Source organism: Lacerta agilis, chromosome 16 (genome assembly GCF_009819535.1).
Source record: "Lacerta agilis isolate rLacAgi1 chromosome 16, rLacAgi1.pri, whole genome shotgun sequence".
Taxonomy (NCBI): Eukaryota; Metazoa; Chordata; class Lepidosauria; order Squamata; family Lacertidae; genus Lacerta; species Lacerta agilis.
Genome location: NC_046327.1, coordinates 21,438,251 through 21,465,716, shown reverse-complemented (window position 1 = coordinate 21,465,716; position 27,466 = coordinate 21,438,251). Strand labels below are relative to the sequence as shown.

The 27,466-nt window shown below is 42.7% G+C and overlaps 1 protein-coding gene across 1 annotated transcript in view; it reads right to left on the bottom strand.

Annotated features, from left to right (window-relative positions):
- Positions 1-1,660: 1,660 nt before the first annotated feature.
- B4GALT1 (beta-1,4-galactosyltransferase 1) overlaps positions 1,661-27,466 on the bottom strand; it is a 44,037-nt gene continuing 18,231 nt past the window's right edge. Inside the window, exons 2-6 of the mRNA XM_033173269.1 lie at positions 23,863-24,098; positions 7,407-7,594; positions 6,112-6,234; positions 2,994-3,098; positions 1,661-1,969 (exon numbers count right to left, since the gene is read on the bottom strand). Of these exons, the coding sequence (XP_033029160.1) occupies positions 1,834-1,969; positions 2,994-3,098; positions 6,112-6,234; positions 7,407-7,594; positions 23,863-24,098 (788 nt within the window). The 3' untranslated portion in view covers positions 1,661-1,833. The remainder of the gene's footprint in view (positions 1,970-2,993; positions 3,099-6,111; positions 6,235-7,406; positions 7,595-23,862; positions 24,099-27,466) is intronic.

Below are 27,466 nucleotides of genomic sequence, written 5' to 3'. Positions count from 1 at the left end.
GAAACAGATTGCATTGTAACAGTAAAAAAGGAATATGAAATTCAGCATACACGCATAAGGCAATCAAGAAATGGTACGTATGCAAGTCATTCCAAACCCCCCCAATGTCAAGGACTTACAGGCATCATTGACAATGATGCTTTGTAGGCCCACTGACCTCAAGCAAGGGAGTTACATCACAAGTCAATGGTTCATCCACTGCTACAGACTACAGAGGCAGCGCTGCATAGTGAAGCCAGCCCCCCCCCCCGGAAGAGTGGCAAATTCCTACTCACTGCTTAATAAGGTGCTTTCATATAGAGTTTCTGTTTATTTAGAGAACCCCAGATCCTTAGTCTATCTATTGCTGCGCCTTCCTCGAAATCCTACCTATTTGCACAGGTGCCGTTGCCTTACAAATGGGCTTCGGTTGGCTTATGAAATCTTTGGCTGCACTGCACACACTGCTACTTTGCGTGCTTCTAGAGGCAAGCCCATATTGCAAACTGGGAAGCACAGTAAACGTTGCCTGACCTTCCAATACACGAGGAAGTGCTCCTCAGGCTTTGTGAAGCACTACCTCAAGCAAAACCTGGCCTATTCATTCAAGTGTGGCAGTAGTTTGCCAGTGATCAAGAGGCTGAGATTCCTGAGGCAACAGGAATGCTAACACTACACACAGATGGACTGACTCAGGTAAGCAAGTGAATTTTTAACAGGGCAAAATGCATGCGGAATGCTTTTCGTGTGTCCGTGGGCCACATCTCATATGCTTGGCCCCAAGTCTCAGGCTTGCATTCTGCCCCTCGACCTCTTTCCCTCACCGCAGGGAGAAAGCATTGCATGATCTCCGGACCATAGCATGCGTATTTGAACTTGGGATCTCTCTAACCAGTCAGTTTGCCCCAAGACAGAAGGAGGACTTCAAGATCAACTTCAAGGAGGCTGGAAAGATCTATCTGGATTCAAATAAATACTGTGCAGTCCAGTTCACTGTGCTTTTTCCCTGTGGTGGACAGAAACCCAGTTCAAACAGATAACTGGGTTGAGAACTTCGCTCTCAGAGTCAGAGCCTGAATATTTTTGCCACGCAAAGACACTTTTCAGGAAAAAGAGACCCAAGTTATGAAAATTCCCTCTGCCAGCAGAACAGAATTGAAGGCCATTTTTTTTTGATAATCCTATTTCTCTTCCCTCTTCTTTTTTTCTTTTAAGGTGTTTTAATAGCTACGAAGACAAGAACGAATCCTGTCTGCAAGAATGGGGAGCTGTATCAAAGGATGTAAACTCAAAAACAATTTTAGCAGCATTTTCCAGTCCTTCATACGGTAACCACAGCACTGAATTTTCATAAACATTACCGAATTTTAAAATTGAATGGGGGGAAATGGCCCATAATTGCACAACACAACATCCATTTTAAAGCAGAAGTATTTCCCAAGTTTGTGCTACTGTTATTTATAGTGGAGAACATTGCAGTAAGCAATGGGCACCGACCACGATGCAACTCTCTCGTGCAAGCCCCACTTCAGGCAGCTTTCAGACCTTTCTATGTGGCCAGCACAGCAAAACTTCCCAGTGGATTTTGCCCATATGTCACTACTATTCCCTGAAAAATTGACATATTTACGAACTCCTACAAACAGTTCTAAACTTTAAAAAAGAGAGACACACATAGCAAGAGTTTTGAGATTAAAATTCTTAATTGTCCATCCAGCTGAAAGGCCTCAAAATGGCAAAATAAGGCATCCTTTTTTTCATGTTGATTGTAATAAAACGGCAGGGATAAAATTCTGATAGGGTGAGCAGCCCCTGTTTAGGGTTCTTCAAGTCTTCTGTTGCACCTCTGCCATGCTAGCTTTTTGGTGAGCCTATATCCACTGTGATTTTTGTATACAATGGGTATTTCTCAGTTCTTTCTACTGTGTATTTCAGAGTGTTTAAGCCATCAGAGTTCATTGTCTCCTTTGTGTGAGCAATTTTGTTGAACCTGTAAGAACAAGAGAGATTCACTGTTGGGAAATCTGAATTTGCAAACAGAATCTTCTTTTGCCTCCTTGAAAGAGCATTCGGGCTAATACGAAGAGAACAAAATATTTTCTGTCCCAAATGCTCAAACCTAACATAAACATTTGTGCTGATATCACACAGAAATCTAGGAGATGGCATTTTATTGAACCAGCTAATAGTTTCAAGATGTGGTGCAAACTTTCAATTTTCACAAGGAAGAGTTAGGACTCAGGGCTGAAAAGGGTCATAAAACAATCTCTTGCTTTTCCATTTGGCTTAGAGCCTAGGATCCAGAGTAAACATGATGGTAGGGAGCAGACTTTTTCACTAGTGTGCCTGCTTCATTCACATCTAAAAGAGGAGGAGTAGTTTCGCTTTCTTACATTAAAAAGTGTGTGCAGATGGACAACAAAACTCTCACCCCAAATTACTTCCTTTCTCTCCCAAGCTCAGCTCTGACGCCGAGGTGGAGCTGGGCTAGAGAGGAAAATATTTGAACTGCTGAGCAGAGGGAGATGGAGAATGGCAGAGTTAAGTACCCCTCACCTGTACACTCTTTCCGTTGTAAAAAGACAGCCCCCCGCCTTCCTCCCCCCAGCAACCGATTCTAAATATGAGTGGGCCATACAAGTCTCTTCACTGTTAGATATTTAAATTTAAGAATAGGAGAGCCCAGCAAAATGGGGATGTGTTGTATCCAATGGTGTCCTTCATGCTGACGGAAAGCTCCTTTCACCCAGTCATGGCTACCATTTGCAGAAAGTAAGGTAGGCAATTTATGATTATGATTATTATGATTATTATTTTGCGAATTCCTGCCCCTTGTGAGCCTCCAAGGTCTGCTTTGAAGGAACTTTGAAGGGGGAAACTGGTGGAAATCACCTCCCACTGAAGGAAGCCTTGCTAGATCAGAAAGCACCTGTCAGCATGAGAGAGACCACTGGCTGCCACCCAATACCACTATCTGAAAATGTTTGTACAGAATGCAGTGAAGAAGGACCTACCTCTGTGGGTTGGGCTCATTTTTGTTGTCTCTCGAATGGCGAATCATCCGACATTTCCCAATTGCAGCATCTGGGCGGGAGATTCTCATGCCTTTGAAAACAATCCTGCAAAAGGCACACAAATGGAGGGGCTGTTGTTACATAAAAGCACAGTCATGCTTTAAACCAGGGATGGGATGGGAAGCCTGTGGCCCTCCAGGTGTTGTTGAACACCCCTGGTATAGCCAATATGGCTAATGGTCAAGAGTGCTATAAAGTCCAACATCATATGGAAGGCCACAGTTTCCTCATCCCTGCTCTAAAGATGCGCATGGAACGAAACGTAACAGTCCAGCTGAAAGTAGCTTATCAAATGAAAGTGAAATAACGTTATCACTTATTTCTCTATAGGTTTATAGCACACTTATCACATTATTATCTATAGCACAATTCCAAGCGTTCAGAATGCTTCACACAGTAATTAATGCAATACCCCTATAAATCACTTTCACGGTATATATAAAGCTATATAAAGGAGATATAAAGATCAGTTTTTACTCTGTCTACATGCTGGTTCAATCCCTGTGAATTCGGATGGCACTACCTCACTGTATTGGGCTGAAGGTTGATCCGGAAAGAAGTCAATATCTTCTTTAAAATGCAAATTCTAATGTAACTTTTCCCAGTCATAATTAGTAATCCAAGAGATATTTGGCAGGAAATTTGGCACCAGGAAATACAGATTAAGTGCCAAGAGACTCTTGGAAGGCTTCCACAATAATTTTTGTTCAACAAACTGTTCTCTGCCTGTCCCCTGCTCCATAATGTAATGTCCTTTATGTTCTCAAAGCTCTTCCCAGACCAGGCCCCATGTATTTCAGAAACTGCCTCTCCCTAGCCAGGCCCTGCTTTATATTCCTACTCTGTGAGAACTGTTGTGCCTAGGAAGTAGGGCCTTGATATCTGTTGCAGCAATGTTGTGGATATAATCTCCTTCTGGTGGGCACAGTTATGTTGCCGCACGCACACTAAAGGCTCCTGCCACGTTAACAAAACTGTGGTTTCCAAGTCATAAGCAGTAATAGTTCCTGTTTATTCCACATTAGTCAGACACTGCCTGCGTAGACACATTTAAAACCTTTAAAACACATTTGAAGTACTCCCCCCCAAGAATTCTGGGAACTGTAGTTTACGTCTCACAGAGTCACAGTTCCCAGCAACCCTTCACAAAATGCAGTGCCCAGAATTCTTTGAGAGGCAAAGTGTGCTTCGGATGTGTGTACTCAGTCACCGTCAACTATGGAACTGTTTCCAAAAGGAATTGGGGGCTCTCTTCCTTTAAGCAAGAGTTGGGATGCTTTTGCTCTGGGCTGCCTACAAGCCTCTCCATGCCTGCCCCCCAACTCTTACAGTTCAGCCTGGCTTTTAGTCTGTACAACCCATTTCATCTGACTTTTAGTTTTGTTGGACGACTTTTCCCAACTCCCCAACTTTTGTGTTTACATTGTGTTTTTCAGCTATGGGCGTGAGGGGGGTAGAAGTGGCACTAACTAAATAAATAATTGCCAAGAGCTGTTTACCTTCTCGTGTCAAGAACGGCTCACCTTAAGGAGCACCGAAATAAGAAGTAGCTGAAAACATGTCTTCAGCCTAGCAATAAAGGGCTTGAGGGCTGAAAAGCGGGTTTCTGAGCAACAGTGGAAACGGGAAAGGAGGTACTCTTGGTCTTGTAACTCTGCTTTTAACTTTTAACAGAGTTAACATTTGGCTTAACGTTTAGCATCACGGCCCTCTGCCATTACTGGAACACCCGTTCTTTAAATAAAATGAAAATATACAATAAGGATACTTCTGAGCATGCTCAGAGTTCCTTTGGCTTCTGACAGTTCCCACATCCTGTGCTTAGCACACTTAGAATTAAAAGAGCAGGAAGTTCTGACCAGGGTTCCCAGAGCCCCAGTACCTTTATTTTGAGGAAACGAAACAGTGAATTCATTTCCTTTGACAGTATTCTTAAAACACCATCTACATTTTTTTTTAAAAAAGCATTTAAGACTTTTGTTGTTGTTGTTCAGTCGTTCAGTTGTGTCCGACTCTTCGTGACCCCATGGACCAGAGCACACCAGGCACGCCTATCCTTCACTGCCTCTCGCAGTTTGGCCAAACTCATGTTAGTAGCTTCGAGAACACTGTCCAACCATCTCATCCTCTGTCGTCCCCTTCTCCTTGTGCCCTCAATCTTTCCCAACATCAGGGTCTTTTCTAGGGAGTCTTCTCTTCTCATGAGGTGGCCAAAGTACTGGAAAGATCTGTCCTTCTAGTGAGCAAAGATCTGTCCTTCTAGTGAGCACTCAGGGCTAAGCACTCAGCATCTTAAATTCCCATACTGTTGTGCCTGCAATCCACACTCCCCACTTTTTCTACTCCTCCGAAGACATGAACATCCTGGCATTACTATGAAAAGACTTCCTGGAACTTCCAAAGACTAGCAGCCTGCTTCCCTACAGTACCAGTGAAGAGGAAGCAAGCTTTCAAAGGGCCTGAATGGAAACACTTGGCTGCCAAAGGCTTGACCCTGACAGTGGGAAGACATACTCTTGTTTGCTCTCCAGCTTAGTGAGCAGCGCTAAAGAGACAAGGACAACAGTGACCCCAGCGCAGTGTAAAGCAGCAGACTGTCCCAGGATCTCCTGCTTTCTGCCAGCTCCGTTTGACAACGAGCCAGGAAGAAAAGGGAAACAATGGAGGAGCACCATTCCCTGGCCCTCTTTGGATACAAGCCACTGCAGGCTAATGTCTGGAGCTCAAGCTGAAATACAAACAAGTTAAGCTATTTGCTAATGTCACAGCTAGAAAGGCAGGTGTGGCAGCTGGGGACAGGTTACATAGCCAGCGGGATTTCTTTCACCACTTCCTGGCACATGCTTGTAAGCAGCCACTTTCTTGGTCAACTGTGGGACGTTAAGAAGTGCCTCCTGTAGTAAGTGCACACAAGGAATGGGATTCAATGTCACACTAATGACGACTGTCCTGCTGCTTATTAAACATTTCAGTTTGCCAGATGAGCAATCCCCCTCTCCTCCTCCTCCTCTAAACAGTGAAAGAAATCTATATTAATTGGGAGGCCCAGGAGCCTTACCTGTTATAAATGTCATCATCTTCACCACCCCAGCCCCAATAATTATTGGGAAAGCCATTGATTTTTTGGAATTGCTCCTTGCTCAAAGCAGACACTCCTCCAAAATACTGATTGTAAGGCAAGCTGAAAGAGAGAAAGAGATTGTAAGGCAAGCTGAAAGAGAGAGAAAAAAGTTTTTGCTATCACCAAGATGTTAGGATTGCTTGTCTAGTCGCAATTGTAAGTTAAAGTATTAATAATAATTGCATTAATAAGAACAGTAACAACAACAATTTTATTACTTGTACCCTGCCCATCTGACTGGGTTGTCCCAGCCACTCTGGGTGGTTTCCATTAAAGCAATTATAACATCAATAAATGCCACTCTAGGTGGTTTCCATTAAAGCAATGTAACATCAATAAATGCCATAGGAATATGTGTTTCAACACACACACAAAATCCTGAATGCCTTAAAGAGAACAATCTATGTTTCTAAAGATCAGGATGTAGTAAGCTCAGAATTCACTTTAACCCTTCCCCCACCCCAGGTAAGTCGGACTGTTATTGCACTAAATGAAGGCAACTGGTTTTCATTTCATGCCCTATCAAAAATACAGCATAACGTAATAACTGCATAGTTATCGGCATTCTTTGTTTTGTCCGTAGCACATTACACACCCCAAGACTTCACTTTTCAGGCAATCATCTTCCCACCAGTATAGCAACAGCCCATTTGCTCTCTCCAAAACTCGTTCCTAATGAAGTTGCTTACAATAACCTGCAAGCATTTTCAGGCCTAATTCAGCCACGACAATAAACCATAATTTCCTGTTACATGTTCAAGCTGTGATGATCTTGCTTTACCCCCCTTTCCCTCTTCTCTGTCAAGTGCCAGAGGAGAAGTGAGTGCAGGAAAACAACAGCTCATTCATGTTGTGGCTTCCCCATTACATCTAAAATAGACCTCAGACCTTGCTTCCCACAAGGCAAATGCTTTTTACTGTAGTTATTTTTTTAAAAAAGCATCATTATTTTTTATATAAACTGTTCTGAGAGCCACTTGGCTGAAGAACAGTAAGTAAAGTATCTAAAGAAACAAATAAAAATATACTTTAGGCAACCAGATCACAGATTTGAGAGTAGAGCAATTCCAGAGAAGAGCGAAATAGGCCACTTTGGAAACCAAGTGCAGAGTGGGCAAGCCGACATGGATACAGGTTCCTAACATTAATTCACTCTTGATATTAACAGCCATGCTATTATTATGTGATTTTTTTTGCTAGCGTCGAATAAATGTTAGCAATTGATCTCTTACCGGAATCCAAATTTATCCATCGACACGGAGAGGTGCCTGGGTTGACTGTAACACTTGTATATATTTCTGTCATCCATAGGGATTAGGTCAACATCGCTAAATACAAAGCAGTCATAATCGTATTCTTTCAAAGCTTCTGTGAAGCCTATGTTCAGAAGCTTCGCACGGTTAAATGTTGCTTCTCCACCCTAATGTAAGAAAAAGAAGGGCTATTAAGCACAGTCAATAAAAGCTGGTTAACATTTACTATTTATTATAGGCCTGGCCCTTCGCAAGAAGTAATGTAGACATGCGGGTGGCAAAGTTCTCTCAATCGTTTCATTCACCATGTTTTTCTGTTCAGTTTAGCTTAAAATTATGATCAGCTGGTTCAACCCGAAAGAAACATGCCTTTTCCAGGGTCTTGCTTGTTTTGCATTCCACACAGACATCTCTTGAAACCTTGGGGAGGCTGAAAGCAAACCTTGGGGAGGCTGAAATCTCACGCCTTTCCAACGTCCTAAAATACTTTCTTCCACAGAGAAGGCCTGTGGAGATGATCTCAGGGTCCAGGTACCGGTAGGTTCGTATGGAAAAAGGCAGTCCTTGAGGAATTGCAGTCCTGACCCATTTAAGACTTTATAGGTCAAAACCAGTACATTGAATTGGGCCCAGAAACTAACTGGTAGCAAGTGCAGTTGGACCAGGATCGGTGTAATATGATCAAACCGACTTGCTTCTCTGACCTGGCCGCTGAATTCTGCACTAGCTGGACAGTCGCTCCAGCAGGATATCGAAAGTCACTGAGAGGTCAAGAAGAATTACCGTAACAGGGACATGTTCTCCTTGTCTCTCTCTCGACAGGTCATCATACAGGGGGACCAAGCAGTTTCTGTGCCCAAACCGAGCCTAAACCTTGTCTGGTCTGCAACCACTCGCTCCAGAATCTTGCTTATAAGCCACTTACATTTTGGTACGCCCCAGCGATGCCAAAAAATGCACCAGCCAGATGATTCCACCAGATCCCAATCTCATTTATGAGATATGGACTGTGTGTGTGAGAGAGATCAGCTTCAGAAAAGATTTATGATTTTAAAAAATGTCAATAAGAAGCTATTTTCCTTATTAAAGGCATTGACTTCTCCCTGAAGTTCACAGGAGACCCCATTTTTGTCTCCTGCCGTGGTTTGTGATCCACTGAACAACTCTAACCCAGAAGGTTTTGTAGGAGCCTGGAAATATCACTTGACCTGCTCTGGCCTATTGCTTTCTTATGGGCAGGGCACACACAGACCCCTCCTTTGCACAAAATTAGGTAACATGATGCACACCAGAGCTGGCACTGTACTTGAAATCAGTTTGTTAGGTAGCTCAGTTTGCTGAGCTACAGTTATACAGTGGTACCTTGGTTTTTGAGCGTCTTGGAACCCGAACGCCGAAAAACCGTAAGTAATTGCTTCCATTTTTGAATGCGCCTCGGAAGTTGAATGGCTTCCATTGTGTTTTTTCCTTTTTTTCTCCTTTGACTTTGCCGACCGCCCTTTGTGGTTGTCAAACGTTTCAGAAGTTGAACGGTCTTGCAGAACAGTTTCCGTTTGACAACCGAGGTACCACTGTACTAATACAGTGGCACCTCAGTTTACGAACTTAATCCGTCCTGGAAGTCCGTTCTTAAACCGAAACCGTTCTTAAACCGAGGTGCGCTTTCTCTAATGAGGCCTCCCGCTGCCGGTGCCTTTCCACCGTTCGGATTCCGTTCTTAGACCGAGATAAAGTTTGCAAACCGGGACACTACTTCCAGTTTTTTTGGAGTTTGTAAACCGAATCATTCGTAAACAGGACTGTTCTTCAACCAAAGTACCACTGTATAGGAAATTGGTACGGACTCATTTCCTCCCAGTAAGTGATAGGTTAGAAGTGATACCTAAGCTCTATAAAGGGGTTTATAGAAGAAGAGGAAGATATTGGAGGCAATTTGGATCTCACTCGATACAAATACTGAACATCTGATGCAGCTGTACTTTTATTACTATATTTGTATATATGTGTAAAAGTTACTCCTCCTGAGGAGCACAATAAATGACGTTATGTGGAGTGGTACCTCCCTGAGGTCCTAGATTTAGGATTAGCTGTGTACTTGACGAGATCCCATATTCAAAATAAAACATGGCATCTTCTAGAAGGTAGCTAGTAAGCCTTCTCTCCGTAGGAAGTGAAGTGGGAGAGAAAGGACGCTGAGTTCTCAGTTTCATTCTGGGATATTATTCTTGGAACCAAGTAATAAGCAAGAAGGCCTGTGGAAATTGATAAGAGGAAATACAAGGAAAAGCCTGTTTTTTGTTTTTGAAAGATTGAAACATGAGCATGCTGCTGTATTTTGGGAGTTCCCTAATTTTCATGTAATTCATACTGGTTTTTTAATGCAATACAAGGGAGTAAAAGATACCTGAAGGTGCTCTTAAATCTGCCTTATTCTTATAGCTATTTTAATAAGTAAATGGTTTCTGCAATAATGTATTGTCAGTTTGTTTTCAGAGTTTCTAAATTGTAATCTGCTCTGCTCTGACTTTCAAATATAATGAAGTTGTTTACAAACTTGGCAAGAATTCCAGGATTCTTAAATCCTTAAATCATCGAAACTAAAAAGTGTCCTTGCCAATTTAAGGAGGATATAGGACATGGCTGAAACCACACGTTTCTCTTATTTTAATTAACCCTTCAGGAAAACCAGCTAGGGCCGACTGCACACAAAAAAAGCAGCTCTTGACTACTATAGAAATATAGAAGCCAAATTGCAAGAAAGGTGAATTAAAATGTGATGCTCACTCAAGAAAAGTTTTTCATGAGCAAATATTTCAGAAGTACATTAGGGAACTGCTTTGCTTCTAAAAGTATAGAGAAAACTGTTCTAAAAATTATTTATGTCTACCAAATTCCAAGCCAGAATAGCTTTCATAAATGCTATGAGACTGACCTGGTGCTCAGCTTAAACAAAGGTTAAACAAAGATTAATTGACCACATTTTAGAGGGGTCTCACATTTTAGCCCCAACAACTGTATAGTGGATGTAGGTAAGGCAAACAAAGAGCAAACCTTATGGCCAAGTGGGATTTGATGTTCTATCAAATAGGAAGCTGCCTACCAAGTCAGAGCATTTGGTCCATCTAGCTCAGCACATTGGTTGACAGTGGCTATCTGGAGTGGTAAAGGTAAAACAGGATCTACTGGTAGATCTCTGGGTAATTTGCAGTAGATCACAAAGGATTTCTGTCTCCCCATTGGTTAACAAAAGCAACTCCATCGCCAAATTAGGCTACTGAAATGGAGAAAGCTGGAGACGGGGACGGGGGACGACGACCAATAATGGATATTTAAGTAAAAGGCTTGTGAGCTCAGTTCTGGTAATGAAAAGAAAATCCTGGGCTGAAATGACCTCAAGGTGTCTTGCTCCTTAATTCAAAGGGCATGCTGGCTGTTTCTTTAAGCCAGTGTTTGGGCTCTAGTGGGTGGACTTCATGGTTTGAAGTAAAGCAATGTAGACCTTGCAAGCTTAAAGTCTGTCCTGCCTGACACTACATTGCATTGCCTCTCTCATTCCTATGTAACTGCTAAATTAATTTAATTTTCTATTATAGTTTCCCCTCTGAAATTGTTACTTCCCAAGTCTTCAGAAAGGAGAAGGGCAGGAGATGAATTTAACAAAACAGAGTGTTATCAGCAGGTTTGCACTTGTTCACCATAGTGACGTAATCTCACAACCCGTTTGCTATCGGCATGGCTCAAGTCCAGACACATTAAAGCAACAATCCCAGTAGGGTTATGTGAAATGGCACTGAACCTGTACGGACAGAAAATCTTCATAATAACGACCCCACAAGCATAGCCCTATTCACCCATCCAAGATCCTAATGGCAGGACAAATGCAGCACCACAGCTTCCGTGCCTTCTCACAGCTTCCAAATAAACATCGTGTGTGTGTGTGTGTGTGTGTGCAGCTAATAATTTACGTCTACCTCATATCAAGCAAACAGGTTCCATGCAGAAAGACACTGATAACAATGCAGATAACACTGAAACCACAATTCATGCTAGCATTCAAGGTTAGCACTGGAAAATGCCATGCTGCGGAAGAGGAGAAGGCTTACTGAAGAGACAGGTGCTGTTTATCATTTAAGGCTTATCGCGGCAATCCTGCAACTCTCTCTTTCGTGACAGTACAGTTGTATTGCTAGGTCTTCACCCTCTTTTTAAAGCCTATTTAAATGTATACTTTTCAGAACAGGATTTTCAATACTAGTAGTAGAGTAACCTTCAGTTCAGAAATAATTAAGGCATTTTGAGAGGACAGCCTTCTGCCTGGTTACCACACACACACACAGACACATACAGAGAGGGAGAGATTTGTTACTACTACATTTGTTAGTTGCCCCCCACCCCCCCACCCCAGGAAAGAAGTGACTTGGAGGATAAAATACAACAGTTAAGATATGCTGCATGAGCATTATTATGTTAAAATGTATAGGCTACAGTGGGAGACAGCAGACATTTAAGATAACTGCATAGGACACAGGAAGTTGCCTTATTCTGAATCAGAACATTGGTCCATTTAGTAGATTACTACAGGGTTGTAGCGTGGGGAGGATGGGTTGTAGACCCAGGTGCATGATTTTGAGGGGGTGCGAGCCAGGCACCCCCCCATTGATTCCTGCCCTGCCTGCTGCCGGGGGTCTCTGGGTCCTGGAGCCCAGCCTGGCCTAGCGGCCGTGTCCCCAGCCCCCTTGCTGAATGGCCACAAAAATAAAAAGGGTTAACAAAATGATGTTAACCCTAAACACAAAGATGACTTGGTTGCTGCCCAAAGTAGCATCTATGTATGTCCCTCTCCTCTTTCTCCACTAAGGTGGGCAGCTAAGAGGGCGAGCTGAGAAGACCTCAGGTAAAATCTCATCTCATCCATGAACTCAAGAGTGCAGCACAGGAAGGAAATAGACAAGCTGTCTATACAATCTTGGCCTAAGAACATTTGGTCTATTGCAATCTCAGAAAAGATAATGTCCAACCTACAATTGATACAGGGTAAAGCAAAACCACAATACTTTAGTGCAGTATGGTGGGACTTTATTCAATTTACCATGGATCAAAATATGTACATCTCTTTGCCAAAAACAGCCAAATCTATATTGGTGTCATAGACCATGCACACAGACAATTTGGCAATTGTCTCACATCCCTTTAGTTATATAATATATATAATGATACTGTATGAAGCGCTCACCTACACCAATGTAACAGCAGATAGGTTTGGTTTTATATAATCATCTTGAAAATCAATAAAAAATAACTAACAAACCATGAACTCATTAGGTGGCCGCTCATAAGCACCTGTCTTAGTGTATATGAAGCTCTCTGTATATTGGAAATGCACTATTAATGCTGACTGTGCTTCCTTTTAGGGAAATTTAAACATAACAAACCAAGATTGTCTAGCAGGTTTCCTGGCATTGTTTTCTAGTGGTTAATCCCCTCTTTGAATGAATTGTGTTAGTTCCAACTCTCCCCACCTTTTTCCCCAGTGCAATAAATAACCACAGGGGGAAAATTGCAGGAAGTAAATCACAAGCCAAGTGCCTCGAGCAAAGGATTCGGATATAAAATCCTTTCATGTACATCCTCCTCCTTTTCACATGCACTTAAGAAGAAGCCATCTAACCAGAGACAACCAACTTTCACTTCTGTACACTTCCATACCTTGATTATGGTTTAATGAACTGACACACCTTTATAACTTATTTAAATGCAACAAGGTTATAATGCAACAAGGTTAAATTCTTGCCAAAGAAAGGTTTGGGTAGGTGCAAGGTCCTAATGATATTTAGAGAACCATTAAGCTCCTGTAGAATGACAACTATAAATGGCTCGATGAAAAGCTACCCAAATTCTAGGCTGCAACCCTAAACACAATTTTTTGAGAGAGTAAGCACAACAGAACTCAATAGGGCATACAGAGGATTTTACTGTAAAAAAACCAAAAGCTATTCTGAACCACAAATACATTCACTGAAATGTAAGGTGAAATACTCTTCAGTATATTGCTTTTTACCGTGTTGTAATTTTGTGTGTGTGCTTTTCTGCATGTGTATGTAAACGTGGGTGGCGCTGTGGGTTAAACCACAGAGCCTAGGGCTTGCCGATCAGAAGGTTGGCGGTTTGAATCCCTGCGATGGGGTGAGCGCCTGTTGCTCGGCCCCTGTTCCTGCCAACCTAGCAGTTCGAAAGCGCATCAAAGTGGTGGGAAGGTAAATGGCGTTTCTCTGCGCTGCTCTGGTTCGCCAGAAGCGGCTTAGTCATGCTGGCCACATGACCTGGAAGTTGTACGCCGGCTCCCTTGGCCAATAAAGCGAGATGAGCGCTGCAACCCCAGAGTCGTCCGCGACTGGACCTAATGGTCAGGGGTCCTTTTACCTTTATGTACCGTGTTTCTCCTAAAATAAGACACCGTCTTATATTTTTTTTCGCTCAACAAAACACAGTATGGCTTATTTTCAGGGGATGTCTTATTTTAACCGTGTCGCATCGGTACGCTGCATAGCCACGCCTCTCCAGGCTGTTTTAATGGGAGGTACCACGTCACTATGGCTTATTTTCGGGGTATGGCTTATTTTTGGGGAACGGCTTATATTTCGCAAATGCATAGAAATCCTGCTATGGCTTATTTTATGGCCATGTCTTATTTTAGGAGAAACAGGGTAAATGTATGTTTGCATTTCCAATTTTCCTTTTTTTCTAAATAAGCATTATACAGATAAGCAGGGCAGGGGGGTTGGTCACGGCAAACACCAATGGAGAGTACTGTCACCTCCTTTTTGCTGCCATTTTTTGCTGGCACCCACAGCACTTCCATGAAGTACAGTTGTTGTTTTAACCAAAGGCTCTGAGCTTGGGGGATAACCTGAAAGTATGAAAATCTACTAAATCTGCATAATGTATACAGGTTGCAGGATTCAGTTCCTTGGGTCAGAATTTGAACTACCGGTATTTCCTTTTTTAAAAAGTGCAAAATACTTGGCTTAAAATGTTCTGGGGTAACTTGTTTGCTGCTTGGTGACAGGCTCTTTCCTGAAGCAAAATCAATATAGAAAACAAATTAGGAAACAGAGTATCTGCTAGTTCATATGTAACAAGAAATGGAGAAGTGGGGTTGGACACAGCGCTGAAACCTGACGAAGTGAAACAGAACATAAGGAGAGAGATTTGAACCAAGAAAATAAAACTCTATCTTAAAACTATTTTCAAGACAAGACAGCAGTAAGGTTCCTCCTGGGTCTTGCACTGACCTCCTCCTTTGGAGGGTGGGGTGGGTGGTGGGTGGAAGGAACAGTCCAAAATTGTGTTGCCCAAATTTACCTGCACATTTATTGTTAGGGCTTGAAACCTGAGACGCTGGCAAATTAGCAAAGTCACATGATTTAAGTTGTTAAGCTTGTTAAGTTGTTAAGATGCTCAGTATAATAGAGTGTTTGTTTTGTTTGCCTCTCTGGGTGTGGAGCAGTCATGTCTGAAAGCTCTGGAGGAATGTTATCTCTCTGCAGTAAACCTGTCTTTAGAAAGACGGGCTTCCGTGTGTCATTCATTTCGTTGCTGCAACAAGAACCCCACAGCTGGACTTGTTTAATTCTCTGCAAAGAGAAGTGTTGCTGGTCTGCGCAGCAGAAGCGTTTACTGGACCAGTACACTAAAAAAACTCTTACTTATTTCATCTACTCCATACAGAAGCAACAGAGCCATTGTCTGTTTACACAACACACACGACTTCTGCTTTGGGCTGCAGAATCAAAATGCATTTGCAGTCCATCCAAGTTTGGTCAGGTGGTTTTGAGTCAGCTGATCCATCTGCCATGTAAGTAACACAGACAAACTGAACACTTGGAAACAGTTCAAGATGATGTAAATATTAAAAGCAGGTCAAAGCTGACATTCAGCTGGGCAAGAGAACATTTACATAGGAAAGATTTATTTATTTTTCCAGTTTCATCATCTGCTACCCTTTGACAACAGCCAGCCACTTAACTCTCCTCCATATATTTGGTAAAATATATTATTATTATTTTTTATTAACAGATAGAGTTTTGTTAAAGAACTGAGACGGTTTGTAAATGTTAATAATAACAATAAATAATAATAATTTATTTGTACCCCACTTATCTGACTGGGTTGCCCCAGCCACTCTGGGCAGCTTCCAACATATATAAAAACGTACGTAATAAAGCATTAAACATTTAAAACCTTCCATATATAGGGAAATAAATAGAAACAGATCAGTTCTGATGGCACAAATGTAGACCATGCTGAATGTGTCCAAACCACCCACTCTTTTTGTGCCTTATTTTGTATCTGTGTGTTTCTGTTTTTAAAAAATATATATATTGTGACTACGGCCTCAAAAGCTGGAAGTGGCCTAGGCCTCTCTGGACCTCCGAGAGAGACTGGGTGGATCCAACCCCCACCTATTTTCTTCCCTCCAAAATTGCACTCCCTACTGCTTTTTAGAGGTTTGGAAGAGATCCAGCTTCCCAAAACCACAGAATATCTAGTTTGGCCAGCAGCAGAGTATGGTGAAACATGCCTCCTTAGGGGGGGGAAACAAATTCATCTGGAACCAATGTACAGCTTGCAGAGGCTCTAGCCATTCTAATTCTTCTTATTTTGCAAATTTAACAGGGCAAGGAAAAAGGCAGAGGGAGAAAAAGATTAAAGTCCTGGTTGAACAAAGGCTGGTAGACCTGGGGAGGTGGGGTGGGAAATAAGGGTAACAACAAAGAAATCACATTTCTATCTTCCATTTGCGGGGACACAAGGGAAGAACTTGTCCCAGAGTTTTGGAAAACTGTCAAGCCCAGTGGTATCTGCTAGGTAACCAGCCCTTTCAAACAGCTCCTTAACCCCTAGAGCAGGTGTCCTCAACCTCGGCCCTCCAGATGTTTTGAGACTACAATTCCCATCATCCCTAACCACTGGGTCCTGCTAGCTAGGGATCATGGGAGTTGTAGGCCAAAACATCTGGAGGGCTGAGGCTGCCTGTCCTAGAGAGATGTGAAGGACCAAACCCACAGGCGAAAGGGAAAGTCAGAAAAAATGAGGGAGTTTTCTCTCTCTTCCTTTTTCCTGAGTCTTACCGGTAATAACAAAAAATGCACAGAGGGATTGAGAGGGGACTCTTAACTTTTCCACTAATAAAAAATGCCACACTTAATCACAGCATTTAGTTTTACTCAACCCAACAGCTTCCTTCCAGTATTGGGCTATCATTAATTTAGCTACCCCCAACATAAACATTTTGACATCACCTCCGAGTTCTCTCCTGAGAAGACAGAAAGCAGACCTAATTTGAGCTCCTTAATGAACTAGGGTGGCATTTATTTCTGTTATTACAACTTCCCACCATATTTTCTATTTATATATTAAAATATTGAAGTCAACGCACCAATTCCAGCCCCAAATAAACGGCTCTATCTTTCTTTTTTGCTTGGCGCAAGTTAAGAGAATTTGTATTATCAACACCCCCTCTTCGTTTGCTAACTAGGAAGACACTTTTCAGGGCTAAAAAGCAGGGTATAAATAATAATTTGAATGATTAAAATAATAAAACTAGCAAAAAGAAGACTTAGCTAAGCACCCTGCCTTCAAAGATTTCACAAAATTCACAATCTCTACACTGCCTCTGAAGACGGGTGTCCTAGTTCTTAATTGTTTAAAGTCTCATCCACAACTTTGCTTGCCCCGCTGCTTTCGCACAGGAAGAAGAAGAAGAGTTTGGATTTGATATCCCGCTTTTCACTACCCGAAGGAGTCTCAAAGCGGCTCACATTCTCCTTTCCCTTCCTCCCCCACAACAAACACTCTGTGAGGTGAGTGGGGCTGAGAGACTTCAGAGAAGTGTGACTAGCTCAAGGTCACCCAGCAGCTGCATGTGGAGGAGCGGAGACGCAAACCCGGTTCACCAGATTACGAGTCTACCGCTCTTAACCACTACACCACACTGGCTCTCAAGGAAAACTTGTATGGGGTTTTAGGGGATGGGTAGTACCTCTGTGGGACACATTGTGCTCCTTCAGGGGTAGTTAGTCCACCTTTGGTCCCCAACCTGCACTCAGCTCTCACCTGTGGCTCCTAGAAGCTGTCAGCATGTGACAACAGACACACCCTGGGAAACGGTTTCGACTGGCCGGCTAAGCCAGGTGAGGGAGTCCTGCACCTTGTACGCCCTCCTTCCAGCAACTCTTGCAGTCAAGCTGGTGCCAAATGTATTGCGGGAGGTAGCGGCTACACGTTGCCAGCCTCTGCAGCCTCAGCCGGCACTGTTATTCTCCTGCGGCTTGACTTTGCCCCACAGGTGACACTCCTCTGTCACTTGAAACAAAAGGATGCCAACAACAGCTGAAACAGAACAAATGTCAATCCGGTTTTCTCCGGATTGACGCTTGCTCCAATTTCACGCTAAATAGTGAGTTTTCCGGGGGTGGGGGTGGTTAGCAAGGGACAAATGGAAAACCGCTCGGACCTTTCTAAGGCACAGGACAAGTGTAGACAAGCCCTCAGCGTTTTATGTCACTATATATTATATATCACTAGAAATCAGCAAAGCTGACTGCAGACACCATTTTGAGGATAACCCAACACATTTCCACTGTGCTCCTCAAATAAGAAGCCTCAAACTTAATTACCAGTTGGTTCAGAGAGCCAGCTGGACTTCTGCCTGGAGCAGCAGCTGTAGGTTTCTGTCAAGTCTGGGCAGACAAAAATCCCGTTGGCTCTACTAAGTCAGCCAATCCCAGACAGAGCTCTTTGCTCCAAAATCGCAACATGTGCAACAGCTGGCGCTCATTAATTATCCCGCACAAATATTATCTAAGAAAGAATGAAGAGCATAAGCTTGGCGAGTTCAGTTCAGACTTGGACATTTCTACTTCCTTGAGGTTGGCAGAGCTCAGAAGTTAGAGGCTTCCCATCCTGCCTCTGTCTTGTAGGAGAGAGCTCATGTCCTTGTTAATTAAATCTCTCATTTGTTATCGCATTAGGAAGTTGCAACTGCAGGCGCAGATTTCTTAAGTTAACAAGTAAATAGCTGCCCTGTTCTTTCTATAAATGTCGCCAGCTTTTCGCTCTGTGTTCCAGGGCTCTCCGATGCTCGCAGAAGTTCACCAAGGCTTGGTCTAGTGAGAAGACTATCTATTATGGGGGAGCATCCCTGAAAAACAGGCTGCTGTTTTGCAACCATTTGCCTCAGGAGGTTGTTAAGTCTGCTCAACAACACACTCAAATGCATACAGAGGTCTTGGCCCGTGGTGTATGTGCTATGTAAACCCTATAATGCTCCCACGAATTTTTTGCAGAGGAGTTTCCTGGCAGGCCCACAAGAGTTCCTTGTCAGACAAGTCAATGCAATTTCAAAGCTGGATGGGGCCCAGAATCAAATCTCTATGCTGTAGAACAGGCCTGTTTTATAGCTTAATTATAAGCTAAAGTTAACATAAACCAACTTTTATAAACTGACTGCAAATCTTGGTTAACAAGCACCTGCTAACCATAATTTGTAACCTATAGTAAATTTGCAGGGCCCTGTTTGGATCATTTTAAACCATGGTTTATAAACCATAGCTTAGTACAGTGGTCGGCAAACTAAGGCCCATGGGCCATATCAGGCCCAATTGCCTTCAAGATCCAGCCCACGGACTGTCTGTGGATCGGCGTGCGCTGCCTAGAGAAGGAAGGGGGCTGGGCTGAGCGCCATTTTAAGCAGCCCCTCTCCGGAGCCAGCCCTTTCACACCACTCATCTTCCCTCTGCTGCCGCCGCCCTGGTTCTCCTGTGGAAGGTAAGCGCAGCAGGTGGGGGTGGGAGTAGGGACAAGGACTACTTGGCCCCCTTGCTTCTTCTTCCAACCCCTCCCCCCAGTGCCAATTCTCTGGCCTGCCACAAGATCTGAGATACAGTGGAACGGCCCACAGCTAATTTCTTTTGCCAACCCCAGCTTAGTATGTCTTGCAAACCAGGCTGCTGAGTCTCCACTGAGCAATCATCTCAGCCAGAATTCTGTGCAACAAACAGAGAGCAGATGCACCCATTGAGATGTGACTGCAAGGCAAGTAACTTACGTGGTTTAAAAAGAGTGAGCCAAGTTGCGTACTAGAGGGGCAATTAGCATCCAGTTTTTTCCACTGTCTCCAGCAGCCCAGCATCCATTTTACATATTCTCACATCACAACCACCCCCACCCCCCACATCTCCATTTCAGTATTCAGCCCAATTTAATGAATTTCAGAGGTTCCAAAAGTCAATGGTAAACCTGCAGTAGATTCAAGTTTGAATTTGCATTGCACCGAAGGTTAAGAGGTGGGACGTTACCATTGAAGCAGTAGGGTGGTCAGCATTCCTTCCTTCTTTCTTTTTTCCTACCAGATGCAGAGTACAGAAGGACGCAGATGGAGTAAGAATCAATCGCTCACATGCACACTCTCCTTGCTTCAGCGATTGCTTTGCTATAGGACAGGTTTAACAAGAGAAAGGTAAGATTTCCCCCCCTAGAAGGAAGGAAGAAGAGAAGGAAGAATGGATGCAAAGGAAGGACAGACAAGGGAAGAGAAAAAGAGAGAGAGAGAGAGAAAGCAATTGTCAAGAGAGCAAAGAAATAAGAACGTTTTCTTAGCAGGTTTTAAAAGTTCCTCATAACCCTTCCAAGAAAAAAACCATCTGGATAATTTAGGCTCATTGCCAATGTTGCTTGATGCACACAAAACTAACACTGCTTTAATGAATTTAACTAAACTGAATGCTTCATTGACAAATTAGGTCATGAGGCTGGGTAACTTTTGTATGATTTCTGCAGCATAATGGGAAAAAGCAGCGACACAATTATACTCTGTACACACCTAGCCTGTGTATGATTACTGTTATCCACCATCCCCTGTTTTTCTTTCCAAATTATATAGCCCCTTTTTGCAGAACTTCATCAGAGCCCTGAATGCTAATAACCTTTGTAAGTAACCTCTGTCAAAGTCAACAGAATTTCTTTCCAGCTCAAGCATATTTTGCATCAGGGTGCCACCAACTTACCCCATTGAAACTTATTTCTATGTCTGCACAAATGACTCCTTAGCAAACTAGAAACCTTCGTTCAGCCACAGGGAAACACAATTAAATGGCCTCACATCCCATCCTATGCTGATTGAAGCAAACAAAAAATTTAAAGGACAAGACAGACGTTTAACTGAACAAATCGTGATAAGCATTTTCCTTCTTAAGACATTTTTATAGTAGGAACTATAAAGCAAGACCCAGAGGTGGGATTTTCAATTGCTCATCAAGGGGTTTCAGATGGCAAAGAGTAAGACCCCATCAGATGTTTATGCCAGCGATACTCAAACTGCATGACCTCCAGAAGCATGTCTTGAAAAATTAAGCCACCATTTTGGGGACCCCCCCCCACTAGTTAATGACCCTGAGCAGAGAAGTTCCATGTACCACTGACCATCATCTGTCCTGCCAACATCCCAAGAAAAGAAGGAAGGGTGTCCTGGATTTCCCCAACACAGCCAGCACTGAAACTGATAGACAATCCCAGAACAAAACCATTACTGTGAAATCAGGTCCTATCCCTGAGCAATGAAGCAAGAGGGAAGATGAGATGCCATAAACCAATATTAAAAACAGGCTATTCTAACTTTGCAAAGGAACATTCCTGCTTGTTGTTTTGGGAGCCAAATGGGGAAACACATGTTATATTCTTGATGGCAACAATGAAGTTCGTCTCTTGATTTTAAGCTAACAAACAACCTTCTCCCAGGTCATCAGTGTAATTTCAGAACTGCTTTATTGAAATCTCATTCAAACGAAACCTGCCTAAACTGCTAAAAAATGTGCCCCAAATCTAGAACTATTTGTTACTCTGTGGAAAAAGTCTGAGACGGCTGTGTTATGCAGATGTACATACCCTATGAAACTGGCACATGAAAAAAGCATCATTCTGGCTCATGAAGATTAAGAAAGCTAAAAAAAAACACAAACCCCCCAAAACAGGTGCATTCTGCTTCCCCAAAGCTCAGCACAAAGACAAAGAAGACATTAAGAGATAACTCTGAGCAGGCAGGCAAAAACCCTGCATGTTAACAGTGGTGTTGCAGTCTCTGTAATAATAACTAGAGGAGGCAACTAAATTTTTCAAATTCATTCAAAGTACAACAAAATGCACCTAAATGTCACAGATATTCAGTCAATGCAACAGAACTAAATATAGTCCATTATAATACATGCCTATGAGTTAAAAGACAGGAGTGCCTGGCATGCTCTGGTCCAAGGGGTCACGAAGAGTCAGAAACGACTAAACGACTAAACAACAACAATCAGTTAAATGTTCTGCAGTACCTAAGAGATCAACCAAAACTGCTGGCAAGAGAAGGGAACTGCAGGCAGTCCCAACTGAAATAGTAGTACAACAACTCCCAAATCCTTTGGCTTGGGACCTCAGGTGACACAAAAATGACCAATCAGGTGCTACAAGTCCTATAAATAATAATGATAATGATCATAATTTATTATTTATATACCACCCATGTGACTGGGTTTCCCCAGCCACTCTGGGTGACTTACAGCATATATAAAAACATAGCAAAACATCAAGCATTAAAAACTTCTCGATAGAGGGCTGCCTTCAGATGTCTTCTAAAAGTTATAGTTACAGGTAGGTAGCCATGTTGGTCTGCCATAGTCAAAACAAAATAAAATAAAAAATTCCTTCCAGTAGCACCTTAGAGACCAACTAAGTTTGTTCTTGGTATGAGCTTTCGTGTGCATGCACACTTCTTCAGATATCTTCTTCAAGTATCTGAAGAAGTGTGCATGCACACGAAAGCTCATACCAAGAACAAACTTAGTTGGTCTCTAAGGTGCTACTGGAAGGAATTTTTTTATTATATTTTGTTCTAAAAGTTATGTAGTTCTTCGTCTCCTTGACATCGGATGGGAGGGTGTTCCACAGGACGGGCTCCACTACCAAGAAGGCCTTCTGGCTGGTTCCCTATAACCTCACTTCTCGCAGTGAGGGAACCAGCAGAAAACCCTCAGAGGAGGACCTCAGTGTCCGGGCTGAGTGATGGGGATGGAGATGCCATAAAGCCATTTAGGGCTTTAAAGTTCAGCACCAACACTTTGAACTGTGCTCGGAAATGTACTGGGAACCAGTGAAGATCCTTTAGGACCGGTGTTATATGGTCCCAGAGGCCACTCCCGGACACCGGTCTAACTGCCGCATTCTGGATTAGTTGTAGTTTCTGAGTCACCTTCAAAGGCAGCCCCACATAGAGCACATTGCAGTAGTCCAAGCAGGAGATAACCAGAGCATGCACCACTCTGGGGAGACAGTCTGCAGTCTCAGCCAGCGTACCAGATGGAGCTGGTAGACAGCTGCCCTGGAAACAGACAGTTCACAGATCCACAGCCATCCCCTCAGTCTGGGCAACTTGTAGCCAAGGGAGGGAATAGGCTTCTCTTGCTGTACCAACAAACTATTGCCACTGATTTAGCATCAAGGTACAAAGAGGCTCTGTCAGCCCAATGACCCTAAACAGCTCAGATCTAGCAAACAGAAATATAAAAATCGGAAGGATATACACTCACCTTGCTATATTATTTTATTATTATGCTGTCTATTGTTATGTTTTTATTATTAGGCTCTACAAAATGTGTTCTTAATGTTGTACATCGCCCTGAGATCTTGTGGAAAAGGTTGGTTATATAAATTATAATTATAAAACACATTTCTTATAAATGTCAACTTTGTGTGGATACCTATCTGGACTGCATATATTGTATCTGTTTAAATTAATATAGATATACTTATGGTTATTTTTCATGTATTTTAATATGAGCTGAGGGTTTCCCCCGCTTCTCTTAATCCCCCCTTTTTTCTTCCTTCTTTTTTGCTTTTTGTTAAATTTCTTGTTTAGAGGGGAAGATAAGGGAAAAATTGTAAATATATTTGAATCGGATATGCAGTAATAAAAAGATATAAAATAAATAACCACAGAAAGGAGGGGAGGGAAGTTGAGGGGAAGCTAAAATAGATTTGTAAAGATTTTGTTTTCTATATGAAGGAAGTAAAGGAAATGCTCTCCAGGAGCTCATATACCATGACCAAGTCTAAGGGTTGTAAAACGTATTATACGAAGGAACCCTTAACCATCAGAATCTTTAGCTGAGCATATTATACAAGTGTGAGGGAAACCTTTCCTAATCTTTGTTTTTACAGTTGCACAATTCCACAACACTCCTGTTGCTTGCAGAGTTAAACCAACCATGAAGCATTAAACACCACAATACCGTTTAGCAATTTCACTCGGCAAAAAGTCCACGACATGTCTGAAAGAAAGTGACAGCATGCACATGCTTCTTTTGGAAACGCAAATTGGAATCTGGCGATCTCTTACCTGGTTGATTACATATATACCATAATCAAGTTGCTGCCTTTGAAGGATTGGATGAAGATAATACAGCCAGTATTTCAAGTGTTCATCTCGATTTCTGAACGGGATGATAAGTGCTACTTTCTGAAGCGCATTGCATTCCTTTGGGGTGTAGCGGCCTCCTTCCCTGACTTCTGGGTTGTCGTCTGCCACTTTCTTCAAATCCACAGTCAGCGAAAACTCCACACGCAAAGGGCCAACTGGGAGGGAGGGAAAAACCACAAGTCAAGTCAGACAAGACAACGGTGCGAGATTGCTGGCGCCTTGTTCAAAGAAATGATAGGTTTGCAAAAAGTCTCCTAAAGAACAGGGGTGGGAGTCCAGAATTTCATTCTGGATACATTCATGGAGGACAATGTATTAGAGAAGCTTTATAGCCTGATGATTCAGAAATGGCAACCGTTTTAGGCGCCTTCAAGTGATGCGCAATCGCCAACACACAGGTCCTTCTGGATCCGGAAGAAGGCAAAACGGGGGTGGAACAGGGCAAGATTTGGGGGGTAACGGGGTGGGGGCACTTACACACGCACCGCCAACACATGCAGGGGGCGGGAACAGAACCCCCGTGAGAAATGTTCATTATCTGTATTTGGGTCACAAAGGTCTCTCATCCAAGCTATGGGTGGATACAAGTTGCCAGTCCCCATTGTAGATGTTACCACACAGCTAAACTGGATACAAGCGTACCTTGGAAGTCAAATGGAACCCGTTCTGGAAGTCTGTTTGACTTCCAAAACGTTTGAAAACCAAACCGCAGCTTCTGATTGGCTTCAGGAAGCTCCTGCAGCCAATCGGAAGATGCGCCGGACGTTTGGGTTCCAAAGAACATTCGCAAACTGGAACACTCACTTCTGAGTTTGCGGCATTCAGGAGCCAAAACGTTCGAGAACTAAGCTGTTCGAAAACCAAGATACAGCTGTAGTTATTTATTTTCTTTTTTTTCAGAATGAAGCATTTTACTTACAGTTTTTATTCTCCCCCACCTTTTTGTTTCTGTTATAATGGCAGCCCTGGTAATATCGTTAACACTTATTTACATGCAGGCAGAGTCAGATACTTATGAGACCTGGATGGATCTCAAGCCCTGATGATCAATGCTAAGACAGCAAGAGAGTGCAGGCCATAGACTACAGTGTAGTTAACACTGTGAACTACAGATACGCATGGAGGAGGAATCTGTTTTAAACAGATTTCTATGTGGAACTTAGCAGTTCCAACCCGACTGAGCTTTGCTTTCATTGGCGTGCCTCTTATACTGAATGCCTGCTTATCGCCAAACTGATCGTGCATTGTAAGTTTGGCACTGTATGCCAAAAATAAGAATATTTTACATCTGCTGTGTATAAAGCCTCATAGGGTACTACATTTCTGTAGCACAGTTTTATAAGCAGCTAATAGTTATATCTATAGGCAGTCCCTGAACAGAGGGTTACAGGTTGAAAGACATGACACTAAAGGAAAAATGAATGAGGAGGGGAGAGGAAAACAAGCAAACACAACCAGGGATTCTTAACATTACACAGCAGTTCCCAGCTACAACAGAAACAGCTCAGGAAGAGGAGTTGTCAAATGGAAATGAGCTGATGCACTACAAATGACTTATTCATCATAGTCTGAAGGCGCACAAGGCAACAACCTTGCCGAGTCTGGGACTGGTCAGGGCAGGTAGGATGAAACATGGGGTGGGGGCGTGGCGTGGCGTGGCATGGCATAATCCTGCTTTCAGGCTTCCCATAGCCATCTGGTTGGCCACTGTGAGAACAGAGTGCTGGACCAGAAGGCAAGCTGGCCTGATCCAAAAGGGTTATTAAAATAGAAGTCAACGTGGCATGATCACTTTGCCTAACCGTCATCCACCCACTTCTACCTAGAACCAAGACATAGATGCTAAAGATACAAGGCAGCAATATATACAGTCATTCTTAAACCGTCTTGAACATTTTCAACTTCTGGGGTGTGTGTGTGTGTTTTAAACTTTAGGTACTAACCACATGCAAAACGAAACTTCTTTGGGGTTTAGCTCAGCCACCGAAACTACAACTCCTAAAACGCCTTTACCAGAATTCTAAAGCAAAATGGGTTTCCGGTACTGTAAGCTGCCAACGGACTTGCCTGGCTCCAATGCACACTTTTAACACAAACACAGAGAATCCAGCAGCCTTTCAAAACAACATTACCAGCTCAGGAGACTGGAATAGACTCATGTAGAAGCAGACACCAGGCGTATTCAACCTTCTTAAGGGAAATTAGATGCGCTAGTGGTAGACTTGTTAATTCGCAAACTGTGGGCCATAATAATGAAATATCTGAAGTTTTCCATGAGCAAAAATACACACACATATTAGCCTGCCTCCATCTCTGCATGGTCCATTTGCTCTGGACTTGCCTCCTTCCATTCAGTCTTCAGCAGAAGTAGGAAATTCTTTTACCTCACAGCTTTGGGTGAGATTTTTATCAGTCAAGCCCTCTGATTCATACACACACTAGAATTAACCACCCTCAGAGGAGAGTATGTTGCATCTCTGCCTGGTCTGAACTTGCCTCTTTAGAGATGCACACTCAAAACAGAGATGCACACAGACATAAAACTGGCGAATTTAGGGGAATACGACTGGTTTGCCTGCACTGGACGTCGAGCCAAGAGGCACCGCAGGAGGTGCCACAACAATGACAAACAACAAAGGGGGGGCACCAAATTTTGGCATTGCACAGAGCACCGCTAAAATTTCAACATCCAAAGTCAACCACTACATAAAAGGTAGATTCGCCTGTAAGTGTGTAGTTCTTACTCCAAGGCATTCTAAAAGCAAGCCTTCTAAAAGCAAGATGCAGAAGTGAGGTGTGCTTTCAATTTTAACCGCAAAATAAATGTCCCTCTGTAATCAGAAGTTTGGGAAACAGTGGGCTAAATTAAGGACTTCTACCTTGACTTACACATCCTTACTGCTGGAGATGCAACCAATAATCAAATAGATTTACAGATGTATGCACAAAACTACCAATTGAGAACTAGCAGAAATGAGCCAATTCAGTAACACTACAATATTCTCAGTTGTTGTTTAAAAAAACAAAACAGAAAAACACGAAAAACCCACCAACAGCATTACACCTTCATATCCCCACATACATATTCAAAATCCTTGGTGATGGGCAGGTTCTAACTAAAGTTCAACTATTATTATTATTATTATTATTATTATTATTATTATTATTATTATTATTATTATTATTTTCATACCCTGCCCATCTGGCTGGGTTTCCCCAGCCACTCTGGATGGCTCCCAACAGAGGACTAAAAACAGAATAAAACTTCAAACATTAAAAACTTTCCTAAACATGGCCTAAATATGGCCATGAATGGGTCCCCTCCAGCAAGAACATCCCATCATTATGGCATCATCACCGAAAAAGGGCTGCCTGACATCCCGCCTGTACCTCATGCTGTAAGAGGCAGAAAGAGAGAATAGGAAAGAAAGAGAAAGAAGCAGAGAGAAGCAGTTGTGCAATCCAGTTTTTTCACACTTCTGCGACATGCTAGGAAGCTGTAAGAACACTTCCAAGTGTGTCT